We start from the raw sequence: 17,557 nt of genomic DNA on the forward strand, positions 1-17,557 counted from the left end.
CTTTCATCAACTTTTGTAAATTTATATAATATTTACATATTTTACCCTCATTCAAAACTAACTACGCCTATGACTCCTTAAAAGTCCATAACTTTTTTCACACGTTAATATTTTTTTAAACAAATTACATCATAAAAAAGAGCATTTTATTTTCTTTAATTTGAGTATGATATTGCTATACTTCTTTACCGGTTATGATTGGCAACAAATCGAGTCAGACGAGCCAAGGTCATGTGTAAGACCAAATTAGGGTCGAAAGGAGTCGATAAAAAAGGGTTAACTTAGCTCGGTTCGTGTCGGTATGGTTTTGAGTTGAAAGGGGCCAGGTCAGAACATGTTTCAGATTAAAACGGTGTTGGGTCGGAAAGGGTTTTAGATCAAAAGAGGTTGGTTTAAAAATTATCTATTTGAAATTACTATATGTTTTAGCTTTGTTTCTTGATTTTCGCCATCGATTATACGCTTACTGTCTTTGCACAAAGTACACGTCTGCATTCGGGTTATGCGTGCACTAATATCAAGTGAATCACGTACCGACGCTAATTATGCGGTTGATGTCAAGTTGCACTCGCTCTCCGCCGCACCGCTAAATACCTAAATATATCTAAAAAGCTCCAGCTACTCTGCCAAACACCTAAATATATCTAAAAAGCTACATCTAACAGCTACCAGCTTCCAGCTAACAGCCACCAGCTAGTTTTGCCAAACATACCCTAAATCATTGAAGTTGAATATTATAATTATAATCCATATATATAACGATTTACTATATAAACTATCTGTCATTTTGTAAGGGTACATATGAAATTAATCCTTTATTTATATGACTTTTTTGTATAGTATAAAATGTTTTAGCAAAAAAAAGATCAATATTTAGTTTTCAATATTTTCTTGCATAACTCGAAACAAAATGCTTCATAAACATATACTTTATGACTTGATTTATACTTTTTTATACATTTAAATATAGTTAATTTAATATGTCTTATAGAACAAATTGCTTAGTTAAAAGCTTATAAAATTTTAAACCAAAAAATCTGATACAAACACACTCCACTATTTTCACTTTTCAAGATCATTTAGGATATTAAAACCTGGAATATTGTTTTCATTAGTTATTTACATAATTTTAATATTATATTAACTTATTAATTTTATTTTTATACAAATACAACGAATTGGGTTTATGTTAGTGTTACATGTTGGTTAGTACATAATTAAAGTGTTTATTATGGTTTATATTCAAAATAATAAAGCTATATATATAGAATTTAAAAAAAATTACAGTCATAACATTTATTATTAAAATATGTTATAAAAATTCATTAAGATTTACACTTATTATAATGTAACTTAATAGAAATTTTTATTTTTAATTATTTGTAACTTAATCATGCTCCTCATTACATTTCAAGAAATATTCCATTTCACATTAACTAAAAAAAATAGTTAATCCAGTTAAAAGTCATTTACTATGCTTCCATAAAATCCAAAATCTTTGCTTCTTTTTTGTTCTCTATAAGTTGTTAATATATATATATATATATATATATATCGATTAATTAAATATTCCAATAACTTCTCGTAATATTAACTAATAACACGGGATTAGTATTAAAATTTAAGCATTTCTAATTTAATACTTTCAGCTACTGTAAATAAGAATAACTACCTTCACTTTATGCAACTTTAAATTTTCTAATATTATGCTTACTCACTATTATTTGAACATGACTTTAAGGTTAGTATGCTTTTGTCATTTTTCTGACAATTACATTTCATATGAAATGAAAGAAATCATTTTGTTATAGTTTTTCGGTTTTATATGTTGCTTGATTGTACAATTGTTAATTATAAAATATAAAATCAATTAAAAATTTGTCATACACAGAATATTAATGCCAACAAATTTATCATAAATTATAAGAGTATGTTTGAGATTGAGATTGAGTTTGAAAACAACTTATTGGCTTATTGGTATTTTCAAAAAGCCAACAAGTTAAAATGTATTTGGCAATCACAAAAATCCTTTTTATTTTAGATTTTTAAAAGGTTAAAAAACAGTTTTCTAAAAGCCCAAAATCTTGGTTTTTCAAAATGCATTTTTAAAAAAGTCAATAAGCATATATCAAACTCAATCTAAAACATGCTCTAAAGATTCTAAGGATGATTATGTCAACGACGTTTAGGTAATCTGGTTTTCGGGATATTCATGTTTTCTTTATAAACATGAGCAGATGATCTCAAATAGCATCATATTAATTGATTAAAAGGTATGATATTTTATGTGCATGAATATTTTTTTTTTGTTAGTTTCATGGATACATTATCATTTATCTAGGGTTGGTATGTACTTGAAGAGCCTTATTGTCACACAGAAGAGTTATAATCAGACCTATATGTTACCTTATCAAGGGTTACAAGCAGACATAAACTAAAGATTTTGATTTTTGATAAACAGTGTATATCGACCAATACAATCACAAATGTAGTGTACAAAAAAGGTTTTACTTATTTATAACATATTTGTGTAATCTTAATTATGTAAATTCTGTAATTTTAATATTAATTATAATTGTATTAACAATATATGATCACTTTATTGACTGTATTTCACTTAATGGTTAAAATTTAAAATTTTCATCAATTACCCGTGTAATACACGGGACTCAAACTAGTCTTTAAATACATGTATATGAAAGATGTAGAAAATATACATGTTTCATTCTGAAATTATATAACCCTACAAACATCAATTTCTGAAGGAAACACAAAAGTAAAGTATAAAGTATAAATCTAGAACTTTATTATAAAAATAATTATTTACCTTGTTTTATGTAGAAATACAAGGTTTAGAAAAGACAGGTACAAATGGTTATGAATGAGAAATTTTATATATATACAAACCATTGAAATGCAGACTTAATGGCATGAGAAAAAAATTGCTACTATACTAATCATCATATAAAAGGGAAAATAAAATAAGTTTGAAAATTGTGGGTTAAATTCGATTAGTAAACATGTGAACTAAAAGTTTGTTATGGTCAAACATTGTGATAGTTGAAAATTTTACGAAAGTTAAGGGCAAAATGTCCTCTTTAATATATTTGGAATATTAATGACGCCAATGATGAAAAACTTCATAAGAACCTACAATAAATTCAAATGATAATTTTAGAAACTATTAAAACCTACAATTCTTTGGTGGGATCACAGCTCATTAAAGAGAAATGGTAGCAAAAAAAAACACAAAACGGTGAAGTATGATTCTGATACAAAGAGAAATGGTAGCAAAATATGCATAGTATTATTTATACTTCTCTAGTACTTGTATAATTAAAAATTAAGTAAAGGACATTAAAATTGGACAAAACAAAATACATTAATTCCTAAATTTAATATTAATATAAATATTATAAAATTTAGATGATACAAAGTTACACATATGACAAATAATGTACAAGCTCTTGAAAATCATCAGGCAAGAACCCAATCTTATCAATTCATGACCTTGCTAACCTGGAAACAGATTTAATATTCAGTTCTTTCATCTATACAAATTTACAATTTCCAATGATGTATATGCAAGTGGATAAACATGATAAACATAAACACATACGTGAAGAAATGGTCTTGTCTCCCATGAAGAAAAGAAATAGTCTTGTCGAGGAGACAATGATCGAATGGCATTGCTTCTTGAACTTAGATCAAGCAAATAGTCAAGGCTTGATGGTCTTAGAGGTCTTGGCTTCTTCCACCCTAAAAGATCAAATTTTTGATAATAATTGTTTCAATCGGTATAAATGAATATTATTCAAGTCTTTTCAATGAATATTGCTTGTTAAGAATACCGAAAATCCGAGCCCTAACAGCAATCGAGACTTTGTTTGGGATACTAAATAAATACTAAATAACAATTTTACTATTGTACGATTACGATACACCATTTTTTATGATGTGCGATAATGAAACGTTACGATTACGAATTCTCAAATTACTACTATTTCTATAATCACCATTCAACATAATTTTATGAAATGTGCGATTACCTTTGGTTTTCTTTTTCTTACCACATATACCTTGCCATGTTTTAGATCATGCTATTATTTTTCGTACTGTTTACGGAGGTGCGATGAAGTGTGATCATCAGTCCATGACCACTTTGTATGCTTATAATTTTTTTATATTGTACGCTAACCTTCCTCAATTACACCTATGTACCTGTGTGTATATAATCTTGTGCTAGCATTGGAGGGGTCCATCTTATACGAGCTTGCCATGGGAGGGAGTAATCAACATTTCAAATTTGATGAATTCCTTTTTCATCTCAAAAGCCATTTCTTATACTTTTCATCTCAAAAGCCATTTCTTATACTGATCATATATATTCCACACCTTTGCTTTCATTTTCCCTTGTCCTTTTCACACCTAACTCATAACCCATAAAGTCCCAATCAAACACCATCCACTTATACCTGAATCCTATACCCCATCCCTTGGTTACCCACTCAACTAAGAAAATGCAATAGGATTTTGTCTTTCTTTCCTTTTTTTTTTTTTGGATTATCTTCTCTTATATATAAAACCAAAGTGTCTCTGAACTCTTGACATACCAATATAGTTGCTTACTAATTAAAAGCACTATACTACCTGTTTCTCTCAGAAGATTCCAACTTCCACTGTTCCATACATCTTCATTTGTAGACTCATATGTCCTCAAGAAACTTGACATCCACTACGGTTTCCTTTAAGTTACATGTCTAAAAAACAACCAAGTGCCTTTTTGCTATTCCAGGATAAACATGGAGCTAGTTTGATGGTTTGAAACACGAGCCATATAACACCAATCCACTAAGGTTTCTTTAAGTTTCGTGTACAAAACACATGCAAGTGTCTTTTCGCGCTTCTTATATAAACCCCCCGAGTAGGTGAGCGAAATTAAGTGTCTTAAAATAAAAACCAAAGAAGGGTCTTTGTTTGAATTCTTGTCATATACATTTTGGTTTTGGTTGCTAGAAGCAAAGTTGTTACAAAGACAATGGGGTACCTTGAATCTTCAAGTACAAGTAGTGTTGTTAACTCTCACTTATATTCTCAAGCACTTCAAATGAAATTATACCAAGCATTAATATTTTCCATCCCAATTCTCTTTTCCATAATACTATTTCTCTTGTTTTACTTGTTCTACCTCAAGAGGACTTTTAGCAGAAACAATTCTTCTTATTTATCTTCATCTGTAATCCATCCAAGAGCCTCAAGGACTCAAGATTCTTCAACTCTCTATCAAGTTGTAAGTATAAACTAAACACCTCTCTCTCTCTCTCTCTCTCTCTCTCTCTCTCTCTCTCAAATATAATTTTTATTCATATTTTCTTGTAGAGCGAAACAGGATCAAAGGTAAACCTTGAAGATAAGCTTACTGTGATCGCCTTTGATCAAGATTTATACGCAAAGGATTTAATGTAAGCATACACCTACTCAAAAGTGTGCCAGTTTCTTGAATCTTTTACTTAAATTTTTATGGTTTTGCTAAACGTACCACACCCCTCATTCTTTTTACTAGTTGCAATTCCCATTCAACTTGTCATACCAATCATATTTCCGTTTTTTATACTAAAAAGACAAAACAAATTTCCCTTATATTTTATGTTTCAGGAAGGGGATATGATGAAAATTTGGAGGATGTATCGTTAGCCAAAAAGAATATATATATATATGGGAAAGATTTTTTGAGAACCATGTTAAGTTGTAAGAACTTAAGAACTCCATTCTAGACCACACATTTAATTAAATGGATTGGAATATGTGGTTGAGATTAAATCTAGCAAAAAAGTCAAAATAGGAGAGAGAATAAAGATATAAGTGGTTACACTAACTTTTACGTCCGTTACACATTTGTAAAAAGTCGACTCGGTGCGTAAAAAATTATGTAATTTTTTTACGTGTATGTAACCTACATATATTACGCATGTGTAAAAAAAATTCGAAAAAAAAATCGTTACACTGAGTTCTTTCGAGTTCTTAAAACTCAAAGAGGTTCTCATTTGAAATCTCCCCTATATATAATTAAATGTGTGGCCTAGAATTGAGTTCTTAAGTTCTTAAAACTCAACATGGTTCTCAAAATATCCCTCCCCGATATATATATATATATATATATATATATATATATATATATATATATATATATATATATCGGGGAGGGATATTTTGAGAACCATGTTGAGTTTTAAGAACTTAAGAACTCAATTCTAGGCCACACGTTTAATTAAATGGATTGAAATATGTGGTTGAGATTAAATCTGGCAAAAAAGTCAAAGTACGAGAGAGAATAAATGTATAAGTTGTTACACTAACTTTTACGTCCGTTACACATATGTAAAAAGTCGACTCGGTGCGTAAAAAATTCTGTAATTTTTTTACGTGTATGTAACTTACATATATTACGCATGTGTAAAAAAAAATCGAAAAAAAAATCGTTACACTGAGTTCTTTCGAGTTCTTAAAACACAAAGGGGTTCTTAATTGAAATCTCCCCTATATATATATATAAAAGAAAGAAAGAAAGAAAGAAAATTTAATAATTGAAAATGTTGTAAGTAGTAATAACTTAACCAAAATAACACATTGCAATGCTTTTCCACAACAATGATAGTTTGAAGAAAAAGAAGTGAAATACCATTTGCTAAAACAGTCAAATAATGCATAGATTTTTTCTCCCATTAATTTGTATCTACAAAACTTTAAGAAACTAGTCAGAAAATCTAATAGGAATTTCTTGAAAATTCAATCTGAAGGTGTTGTGTTTGTTTGGGAGAATTTGAGATAAACGAAAAGCTACATCAAATACCATCATGCCAACACATGTTTCATGGCGATTGCATACGAAACTGGCTAGGTTCAAACACCACATGTCCTCTCTGCAGATGCTCGGTCATCAACACATCTAAAGGCCGCCGTCACGAGCCGCCAGCGATCCCTGAACTAGCCACTGCGATCAATGTGGATTCTAACTCACAAGGAGTGGCTCCTTTAGAACATAGTGTGGTCAAACTTGAAGGGTCATCTAGTTCAAGCATGGACAATAAGATGTCTCATTCAAATGAAGAGTTTGTTGTCAATGTTCAAATCCGTGAATCTTGAGTTTCCTTGAAAGGAATTTTGCTAGGAGGGTAGGATGGTCTTTTCAGACTAGATGAATGCATGCATTGATGTTGTACCAAGAATAATCCAAGTTGAACAAAACGATTTATGATAATGGGAGTCCTCTTTTTGGCAACACTACTTGATGTTGTACAAGTATAAAATGACTACTTTACGATACGCAAAGAATTTTTACACCACATGTCATAAAGGAGTCATTTTAGGTTATATTTTATTGCTAATGGGTCATAAAAATGGATTAAATTCGAAGGTACTGAATTCTAAGTTTGTAAAGGGTATTGCGGGTTTCTTGAGGTTTTCGAAAAGACATCTCATGATTGAAAAAATTGGTAAATAAATCATTAAAATGCCTATATTCTTTCAAGATATATAAAACCTTGTAAATTGTTTTATTCCATAATAAGATTTTGGTCGTAAATGATATGGACACATGGTTTGTACATATAGGGCTCAATGACTAACACTAACTCGGTTATGCTTATGACCGTTATTGTCACAACTGCTAAACCGATTAATATTATGATCGTACCTATTTGATCCCTAACAATATACAACTCGCTTTGACCCGATCACGTTTTTTACTTACTGCCAACCCATCCATTTTATAACCTATAATTATTCCTTAAAACATCTATCAATAACCTGTTCAAAAGATAGTGTACATCAGTCATGGCAACATGCAAACATATATATAACATAATATCTCCCACATACAACATCAAACATTAAACTACTACACACATATCCTGATGCTACATGTTTCCATTCCCACAACTTCAATACCATAAAGCTTACGCTCTTATTCCCCTTTCTTTTAACTTCAAACACCAACTTCATAAAAAGAAGAAAAAAGCACAGCCCAGAAACCAAAAAAAAACAGGGGATATTATATAAGAAACCGCAAAGCTTGTTAAGTTTCAGCAGCTTCCAAGCTAAATCCAGAGGCTTCATTGTCATTGGAGGAAGAAAGTTGCAGCTTGCTTCCTGTATTCATTTTCTTCACGTCTTGACTCGAGCAGATTAAAATTCGTTTCACCATTCTACAGAATTCTCTGCAGGAGTGGGTTGATTTGGATTATGAATCTATAATGGGACGATCATGTGAAAGTAAATAAAATTAACTTATAAGGAAACGGGTCAAATGGGTTGAAAACCTCATTTAAAAAATAGGCCACTACTGAAATAATAGTTATAACATTCATAGTTGACAAGCTATTAGCGAAAATGCTTAAAACTCTGGACAGAAACTCGGAAAGTGTTTCAGCCTTTCAGGTCAACCCAACTCAATCCAACCCATACCAAAAATGCACTCATTTTGGGGCTCTAAACAATCTGAGCCAGGTTGGGCTCGGGCTCTTTTACTTTTAATGAGCCAGCTAAATGAGCCTAGCGAACAAGCCGAGCCCTGCTCAGCTCGTTTACAAACGAGCCAATTTTTGAGCAAGCCACGAGCTCTCAGGTTCGTGTGGATCCGACCACTCATTTTGTCAACTATGCTAAAATGATAATGTGGAAAACCGATGAAAAAAATAACGAATGCGATTGGTATAAGTTTACTTACGGCCACGGATCATCACCAACGAGCATCGTATCTCCTTCATCATCAGTAAACACAATTTCCAATTGCGTTCGAGGGCGAAGCTTCCCCTTAATCTCAAACATATCTTCAAGTTCATCTATGAGCTCATCATACCCATTAAACACCGTTAAATCCACTGCACGGCCCACCGCCACTCCTTGCATTTGAACCTACAGTTATTATACATTTACACCTCATGTTAACATTTTCCTTACATCACTCAAAATAAACATTAAATGAGCAAAATGTTTTCTACCTTAGTACGCGTCCGGGTCAAAGTAGTTTGTTTGCTTTGACCAAGTTTATGTTCCTTCGATAAGATATCAGATTTCAGGTTTGAAACAGGCTGGTCAACCTCGGGTACAATGTCTTTTTTTGGGGCGGTTTTTAAGTCAAATCCAAATAATCTACAAATTGAAACATTTTCTGACTTTTTCAATTCAACCGGGCTTTTAGTTGAATCTTTGGTCAGTTTTGTGGATTCTTGAGGCGTGAAATTTGAATTTGATGTGTACCAACCCGAGAGACCTTTCTTATCTTCTGTTTCACCTGCAAAATTATGCACACAGATTTCATCATATATTAGGGCTGCTAAACAAGTTGTGCTTGCGGGTTGGCAGGTTGACCTGACACAAACCCGAAATCGCGTGGACTAAACACGACACGAGTATTCAGGGATTGACATGAACACGTCCCATGTAACCCGAAAAATAAATTTTTTTAATTCTCTTTTTTTCATATTAATATTTTAAATTCTAAATTTACATATTATTTTTTATGCTCTTTAAGCTGTGGGTGGGATTTTGCTGGGAATAATTTTTCTTTTTTTAATGTTTATTAAGCAATTATGTTTAAATATGCCAATTAGTTCTTTAACTTCTATATTTTCGCATAAAAACACCCAACTAGTTTTAAGTTATTACATATAGACATTTAAAATAAATAAATAAATAAACAACCGGGTTAAACAGGTCAACCGACAAACCCGCCAGGCAGACACGATCACGACCCGTTAGCTAAATTTGTTCACGGGCTCGACCCGAGCCCGTTTAGACAGAAGTCCAGAACCCACACCCACAAATTTTTTTGTTAAGTTTGTGTTGCGACAAAAACTCAGAACCTTACCATAGATGATGATAAGAGGTGTTGAATTTTAAGCAACTTTCTTGAATTAATCCATTCGAACGGTCAATTGGGTTAAAAACCATTCGAAGTTGTATTCAATAATCAAATGTATGAAACATCCTAACTCGATTTAATCATCTTTACCAAATTAACTATCTTCGAAATTTAAATTGTCTTTAAAAAAGTTGACCGCTGTTGACCAGTTAATCAGCCAAAAATGATTTTAGTAGTTTATTTGCCATTGTTACCATTTTCTGTTTGCTCATGTGAAGGATTCCAAACAGCAGATACAGTCGAACATGCAGGTTCTAGAACATTAAGCATCAAAAGTACAAAATGACCAAGGTTAATATGGATAAAACAAACATAAAATTATTAGTACTGTTATTATTATTTTGACTAACCAAGATTAGGAGTGTTGACTAGAGGTCGGTGCCTTTTATTTTTGGGTACCGCGGGTTGAGCCAAGCTTGTCGGTACGGAAGTCGTATAAATCTCAATCTCCCATGGTGACACCCTTTCTGGTCTCACTATTGATGTTGATTCATCCCAATGAACCTAGAAATAGAATTTACAAGAAAATATTAGTTTTCCTTTATTTCTTCGTGACCCATTTAGCAATGAATTTAATAAAATATTAAAAGATAATGCCAGATATTTACCTTGAGTGAGCGCCATTTAGAACCCTCCCACTGGCAAGGCGGGTCTTCAATTCCAACTATCGTACCCGTAAACCTTAACCAATTAAAACAACATTTAAGGAAAGTCATCTCTGTTTATATGAACTTAAATACCAACAAAATATAAATGTTATCTACCTTCTTTCTGGAGAATCCTCACCCTCGAACCGCATACTAAATTTCATACCAACTGTAAATCCATTGTTTAAAGATTCAAGATACTTGTTCAAGCCTATGATAAACTGACTTGTCCTGTAAATAACAACGTATCAGATTTTACCCAACTTTTTAACATATAATGTGATAATATGGGATGAAAATATCCAGTAGCATACCTTGGCTTGTAATAAACAAGAAAACGGGTTTTGGTATTAACGGCATGTGACGCTGTTGCAAGCACTCCGAGTCGCATGCTTCGGTTTGAAATAACAGAAGAGGGCATTGAACTATGTTGCTGAGCAACACGTCTTACTCCCACACGTAATTCACCATTTTCCCCCCTAATAAACACATAATTTTATAAGCATGTGTATAAAAATAATTAAAACATTGAAAGCAAATACCTAAGGAATACAAACGAGTCTCCAGCTACTAATCTTTTAGATGCAACAAAAGTACTCCATCCTGTTGTTAGCAAATGCCTTCGAGGTTGACCTGGAATATGAAAAATAATGTTACTTTTCATGAAAATAAGTATCTAATTTAGCATCTATAACTGATATCTGACACACACACACACACACATATAGGTATATAGTTCTTAAAAGATCGAAGTTTAAGCATGATACAAGTAATGATAAATGAAATTAACACATCATTTACATGGTTCAACGATTTGTCCGGATTCTAATTATATATTTGTGAATCTAGAGACAGAACATTCAAAAGATTATAAAATAGAAAAGTTGAAAATTGAAGTTTTTCCGTTTCTTATACTGCATATATAGACATTTTGAACAATTTACTTGTGAATTAGTAAATTCGGCTTATATTTTATCTCTAACGGGCCAAAGGGAATAGCTGAAAAGGAAACGGGTCAAATGAGTCAAACAGGCCAAAAGATGTGTAGCAATTTTGACCAATTTACTTATGAATGGGTCAATCTGGGTTATGTTTAATCTCTAACGGATATGTCAAATAATTTACAATAGCTGAAAACGGAATGGGTCAAATGAGTCAAACAGGGCGATAGACATCGAAGTGTACGCTTAACACAAAGTCTCCTATTACCAAAAGAATATAACTTCTGTAATCAAATTTGGCACCAATTAGTTTAAAAATAATAACTTTTTTGACCCGTGACCCAACCCTCACGGCTCATCCATTTTGCTATCTCTAAAACATATGTAAGAAACACCAGAGCATGTTGACCTCTGAATATATGCTTAAATCGCCACTCAATTCCATGAAGATCTTTAGCTACAAGCTCCTGAGTTGGAGTAGACTGACTCATATCCTAAACCAAAAAAAAAACAAAGAAAAATTAGAGCATAAGAAGCAATAATTATTAATTATTTAAATAAAAAAAGCCAAATTACCAGTGCAGGTAAACATTCATTTGCATGTTTTCTGAGCACTGAAAAACCACCATGAGTGCTCGTATCCGATGCTGTCAAAACTTTACAGAAAGAGTGAACCGTTGGCCTTGGAGCCTCAGCAACACCTTTATCAGGACTTATTGAATCACTTTGCTACAATTTTTCACCATAAAAAAAAAAAGAAGAATAAGCATAAACATAAGATTTTTCAACAAAAACATCAATTTCCCTCAAATTTTAAGAATTTCAACAACAATCTATTACATCTTCTTCTGGATGTAGAGTTATTTGAGCATAAACGTCATCCGTATCTTGTTCAGCCTACAATATTAACCAAATTTTTATAAGCATACCTTAAATTATAAATAAATCCAATAAACTGAGAAGATAAAAATTTACCAATAACTGTGTATGAACAACACGACACAGGATCTTGGATTTGAGGTTGAAGTGAGGAATACTCTGATCCAATTCTTGATTTCTAGATTCCTCTAACTATAACCACAAAATAAATAAAATAAAAAATCAGGCAGCATAGCAAGATAATAATGTAAAAGAAAAACGGAAAATATTAAGCAACCTGCTCCATATGGCCTTGAGGAAAGTAATAAACTCTTTGGCCATCTCTTGGAACATCCACTAATGGGCCAGCACATGCTCTCCATAACTCCTTATACAGCAGATCTTCCATACCAAACCAAACCCACAAATTATAACATAATTAAACCCTCCAAAATGAATAGAATCATACATCCAATACAAAACTCATTCAAGCCCTAATTAGAATCCAAATTGACTTTTAACAGTCAAAATTAAAGCATAAATAATAGAACCAGCATAAAGATTAAAGAAATCTCACCTTCAGATGATGAGTTAAACATTGAGCTTTGAGAAAAATCAAAATGAAACCTCCAAATTCATCAAATTCTTTGCTAAAAGATAAAGCTGCCGTGAAGCTTAAGGTTAAACTTAAACAGCAGGTGAATCGAAACCCTAACGAAATGAAATGATGGTAGTTGGAGGTAAAAGAGTTGTGTGAGACTAGAATCCAATCCAGGAAGGAAGGAAGGAGAGGGTGAAAACGGCGTTAGCTTAAAATGATGGTGAGTAATGCGTTAGATTTATTTCTAAAGGAGACCCACTCTCTCTCTCTCTCTCTCTCTCTATAGATATATAATAATATAAGATAACGGGGAGCGTTAGTTGAATTCCTGTTACATGAGAAGGCAACAGGATTGGCCAGAAAAAGCCCGGCATAGTCTCCTCCTTTCCTTTCCTTTCCTTTCCTTTCCTTTCCTTTCCTTTCCTTTCGCCCACTTGTTTCGCCATTATTTACATCCATGCCACTTGTTTTATTTCTTAAATTCAGCTAAGCAAACCTATGAGTCGGTACCGTAACAAAAGAGAGACTTCGTATTTCTATGTGATTCAGATAGATTTAATTCATGTTTCTATTATTTAGTTTCGGCGGCACTGGTTATAAGATATTAGATGAGTAGGTGGCGTTCATTAGTTAGATCTTTGAAATGAACGGGTCGTCTCATGGTTCCCACCGCACTGTTATGTCTTTGGGCAAGTGTTAACGGGCGTTGGCCTTTTCCTAGATCGAAAGACGAGTGCATTCCGATTAGGTAAATTTAACAGTAGTCCATACTCCATTTGAAGGATTCGTTTTTCATTCAAATAAAAAAAACTAAGCTCCTGTTTTTTTATGGATATTATTCATTACAATCCTGACGACTGATAGTTCATCCAGACCTCAACATATTTGGATAAATTCATGGAAAAGAATACCGAATGACATTATTGCAAATGTCTTCAAGTATAATAAAGTTTTTGCTGGTAGTTTATTTGTTAACACACATGTTCACATTTTAGATGTTAATATGTACACGTATACTCATATTCACCATAATTATTATGATGATAAGATTTAATTGGCCATCATTGTTATTTCGTACATTAGATTTTTTTTTTAAATCTAAAAGAATCGTATTGTAATTTGACTAATATAATATGAGATTTTGAGGGTGTGTTTGGGATTGAGTTTGAAAAATGATTTCGGTTTTTTCAAAAAGTTATTTTGAAAAGCCAAGATTTGGAATTTTTGGAAAATTATTTTTTAACTTTTCAAAAAGCTAAAATAAAAAAGATTTTTGTAATTGCCAAACACCTTTTAACTTACTGACTTTTTGAAAACACCAATAAGCCAATAAACATTTTTTAAACTCAATCCCAAGCATGCTTTAAATTGAATAGTTACTTTATCCAATTACCAATGGAACGGTGGTCTATTGGTAAAGGCAAAACCTTTAAATATATGGGTTTGAGAGGGAAGGTATTGGGTTTAAGTCTCACCGACAACGTCACCAAGGATTAAAGAAATTTACTTTAAAAAAAAGTTATTATATCAAGTTGCCAGTATATAGAGTAAAGTGTTAAAATCATCCTTGAGGTTTGCTCAAATATGCGACTTTCATCCAAACAGTTTATTATTTTGCATATGGCATTGAGGTCTCTCGTTTATTGCCAATGTCGTCCAAATCGTTAACTCCATTAGCTTTTCAACACGAGGGTATTTTGTTTTTTTTTTTATTTTTATTATCATGTATTTTATTAATTTTTTACCTAATACTGATAATATGGGCATAGATATACCCAAAACAAACGATCAATGGTCTTATCGTCCTTGATCGGCAAAACTCAACAACTGATCTTGAGCTCCTCAACTGCAATTTCTACCCGCCACCAACCCTAAATTCGTCATGCTCACCACCAATATTCAACTACTTCATCGTCGTACGACCTGTTTCATAAACCCCAAATTTCTTATACCTACCACCATGCTCAAAGTTTGCTATCGATTGGAGCAACAACACAACGTAGATAATAGGTCAATGAAACAGATTTATTATGAAACGAGATCGGAATCGAGGCATCAAGCGGCGGGCGACGAATGATTCAATCCCTTTCCCGGCGACGGACGGTGGTATTGGTGGTCTATGTCTGCGGAATCAAGCGTTGTGAATGATGACGGCGCTCGATGGGGTGCTGGTTGTGTGGTGATGGCGGCTGGTTGTTTGGTATCCGCTCATGGTGGTAACAAACTGATGATGGTGGATTGGTGGGGATAGGATTCAAAATTAATAATGGTGGTTATTTTTTTATAATTTTAATTTTAATTTTAATAATGGTGGTTATTTTATGAGATATTCCTTTTTAAATTATGTATAAAGTTATTTAATTTAATTTAATTAATTATAAATTGTTTATATTAGTATTTTTTTTAGCTTTAAATGTTCAAATAAACTAATAGGTAAAAACACTAAAATACCCTTAACTTAGCGTTGAAAAACTAACAGAAAACGATTTGGACGACATTGACAATAAATGAGAAATCTAAATAGTTCAGATGCAAAAAATAAATTATTTGGACGAAAATTATATATTTAAGAAAATTTTAAAGACGATTTTAACACTTTACTCTGGTATATATAAATAGCTGAAACACCCAAATGGAATAGATATTGAGTTTGATGTATTTGATAAATAAGAAATTTTATTTATTTACACATTATTCCAAATTGGATGCTTGAGCTCTTTTTTTTATAATCTTTTCAGGTGTTGTTTTAAAATAAAAGATGAGGATGGTTAAATGTTTTTCAAGTTCTAACTAAAATTGATGGTAAACTAATGTGCTTCGGAACCTATAGGTGTTGATTTAAATTTTTGCAATGTACAGATGAGAATTTTAGAAGTTGAGTAGGTCTATAGTAGATGGTGTATCTGCTCTAAGTTTTAAGGGTTTGTTATAGAGCATATAAAGTTTTGAGGTCTAAACTCAAAACTTAATTATCATTTTTGATGATTTAGTTTTTTATACATTTAGTTTTTTGACAAATCCGGCTCAACGTCTTTAGAGGCCTAAAACTAACTAAAATGTTGAGGCCTTTTTTCTTCTCTTTTCTTTATGAGTATGACGCTAGGGAGCATACAATAATTATAGAATATGGATTATATGCAGTGATAATGAATATGAGTCAATCATCTTTAGCTTGTGGCCCATCAATGAGTTACTAATTTGAAAAGAGTTCTACTTTCAAAATCTCATAAGGCTAAGGGTAGTGGGGCTTGATCCAAGCCCAAGTGATCCAATATATTTACGACACGTAGGCGGTGACGTAACACAGGATCAAGCCCTAGAGGGTGTAGTGGTCCAGGTGATCTGGGGCTTGATTGAATTTTTTTTATTTTTTGTAAATAATTTAAAACATTACATTAATAATAATATAAAACATTACATTAATAATAATTTAAAATATTACTAGTCTAATACAAGATTATCGGGTCTTCTATCCCACAAATGCTCAACCAACTCATGCCGAAAGTTGTCGTGTATCTCACGGCTCTTGATGATATTTAAGTTGTCGAGTCGTTGTTCATTGGTGATCGTCGATTCTTGTCTTGGAATATCACCTTGGTAGTTTTGACAAATAGCGTGATCCTCGTCTTCTAGTATCGTGTTATGTAGGATTACACACGTGTAGACGACTTCCGTTATCTTCTCCATTGTCCAAAATTTTATTGGATTCGCCAATATTGCCCATTTTTTCTTTAAGACTCCAAACGCCCTTTCAATATCTTTTCTGGCCGATTCTTGTCTCTTCGTGAAGTACTTTCGTTTGTCAGAAAGTGGAGAGGCATAAGCTTGAACTAGTGTCCCCCATTCGCTGTAAATACCATCAACGAGGTAGTACCCGTACTTGAAGTGTTCTCCATTTACAAAAAAAGCCTGAGGGGGTTCAACCCCGTCGATAAGGTCATCGAATATCGGTGATTGATCGATAACATTGAGGTGAGGTCATTATTTGACCCGGCAACCCCAAAGAATGCATGCCAAAACCAAAGATCCTGTGACGCCACCGCCTCAAGTACAATAGTAGGGCCGGGGGATCACATCGGTGGAATTGACCTCGCCAAGCAGTAGGACACATAGCCCAACCAACATGCATACAATCGAGGCTACCGAGCATCCCGGGGAAACCATGCCTTTCACCGTGCACCTCGTATATGCGTTGGATATCATACATTGTTGGTTTACGTAAGTATCTCCGCTTGTATAGCGATATGACCCCTAAATATAATTATTTAAAATTATATAAATAAATGTAAATAATAAAGTTTTAAATAAAACTATATACCTTTACAAAAGTGGTTAAGCGAATCGCGTCCGGTCTTTTTAGCCATTTGTAGATACTCGTCCAACATGTCCGAGCCAACACCACACGCTAGTTTCCGAAGAGCGGCGGTAATTTTTTGAGTAGGCGTGAACCCGGGATGACCTCTAGCCTCATCCCTTTGTTGAAAATACTCAAAGTGCTCCGGCAAGTCATTTGCTAGACGCATGAATAATCGTCTAGTCATTCAAAAACGAGTTTTAAAACTTTCCTCACCATATGCGGGATCAGGGC

At 32.8% G+C, this 17,557-nt stretch overlaps 2 protein-coding genes across 4 annotated transcripts; one reads left to right on the forward strand and one right to left on the reverse strand.

Moving 5' to 3' along the window:
* Nucleotides 1-5,021: 5,021 nt before the first annotated feature.
* On the forward strand, nucleotides 5,022-7,214 carry LOC143547513 (putative E3 ubiquitin-protein ligase RHA4A). Its single transcript, XM_077038919.1, has 3 exons — nucleotides 5,022-5,290; nucleotides 5,380-5,462; nucleotides 6,798-7,214. Exons 1-3 carry the CDS (start codon nucleotides 5,039-5,041, stop codon nucleotides 7,141-7,143), a joined length of 681 nt encoding a protein of 226 aa, XP_076895034.1. The 5' UTR covers nucleotides 5,022-5,038; the 3' UTR covers nucleotides 7,144-7,214.
* Nucleotides 7,215-7,827: 613 nt separating this feature from the next.
* On the reverse strand, nucleotides 7,828-12,777 carry LOC143548035 (auxin response factor 9-like). 3 transcript variants are annotated; one of them, XM_077039313.1, is made up of 14 exons: nucleotides 12,667-12,777; nucleotides 12,486-12,581; nucleotides 12,351-12,407; nucleotides 12,087-12,239; nucleotides 11,920-12,004; nucleotides 11,112-11,202; nucleotides 10,884-11,048; nucleotides 10,687-10,800; nucleotides 10,531-10,603; nucleotides 10,273-10,426; nucleotides 10,117-10,176; nucleotides 9,000-9,292; nucleotides 8,726-8,913; nucleotides 7,828-8,216 (listed from the first exon to the last, which is right to left on the reverse strand). In XM_077039313.1, exons 1-14 carry the CDS (start codon nucleotides 12,775-12,777, stop codon nucleotides 8,075-8,077), a joined length of 1,782 nt encoding a protein of 593 aa, XP_076895428.1. In that variant the 3' UTR covers nucleotides 7,828-8,074. The 3 variants fall into 3 exon arrangements, with proteins under 3 accessions (XP_076895428.1, XP_076895420.1, XP_076895437.1); XM_077039305.1 differs by having other exon boundaries at nucleotides 10,108-10,176; XM_077039322.1 differs by lacking the exon at nucleotides 7,828-8,216 and having other exon boundaries at nucleotides 8,813-8,936; nucleotides 10,108-10,176.
* Between the last annotated feature and the right edge of the window lie 4,780 nt (nucleotides 12,778-17,557).

The sequence above is a fragment of the Bidens hawaiensis genome, unplaced genomic scaffold, assembly GCF_021521415.1.
Source record: "Bidens hawaiensis isolate Kalapana, Puna unplaced genomic scaffold, B.hawaiensis_p1.1 tig00000905_1, whole genome shotgun sequence".
Taxonomy (NCBI): domain Eukaryota; kingdom Viridiplantae; phylum Streptophyta; class Magnoliopsida; order Asterales; family Asteraceae; genus Bidens; species Bidens hawaiensis.

Coding starts and splice junctions, on each gene's coding strand:
- LOC143547513 (XM_077038919.1), top strand. CDS start 5,039: ATGGGGTACCTTGAATCTTCAAGTACAAGTAGTGTTGTTAACTCTCAC. Junction 5,291..5,379: donor CTTCAACTCTCTATCAAGTT/GTAAGTATAAAC, acceptor ATTTTCTTGTAG/AGCGAAACAGGATCAAAGGT. Junction 5,463..6,797: donor TTATACGCAAAGGATTTAAT/GTAAGCATACAC, acceptor TTCAATCTGAAG/GTGTTGTGTTTGTTTGGGAG.
- LOC143548035 (XM_077039305.1), bottom strand. CDS start 12,777: ATGGAAGATCTGCTGTATAAGGAGTTATGGAGAGCATGTGCTGGCCCA. Junction 12,408..12,485: donor TTGTTCATACACAGTTATTG/GTAAATTTTTAT, acceptor TTAATATTGTAG/GCTGAACAAGATACGGATGA. Junction 8,217..8,725: donor GTTGGTGATGATCCGTGGCC/GTAAGTAAACTT, acceptor CCACTCCTGCAG/AGAATTCTGTAGAATGGTGA.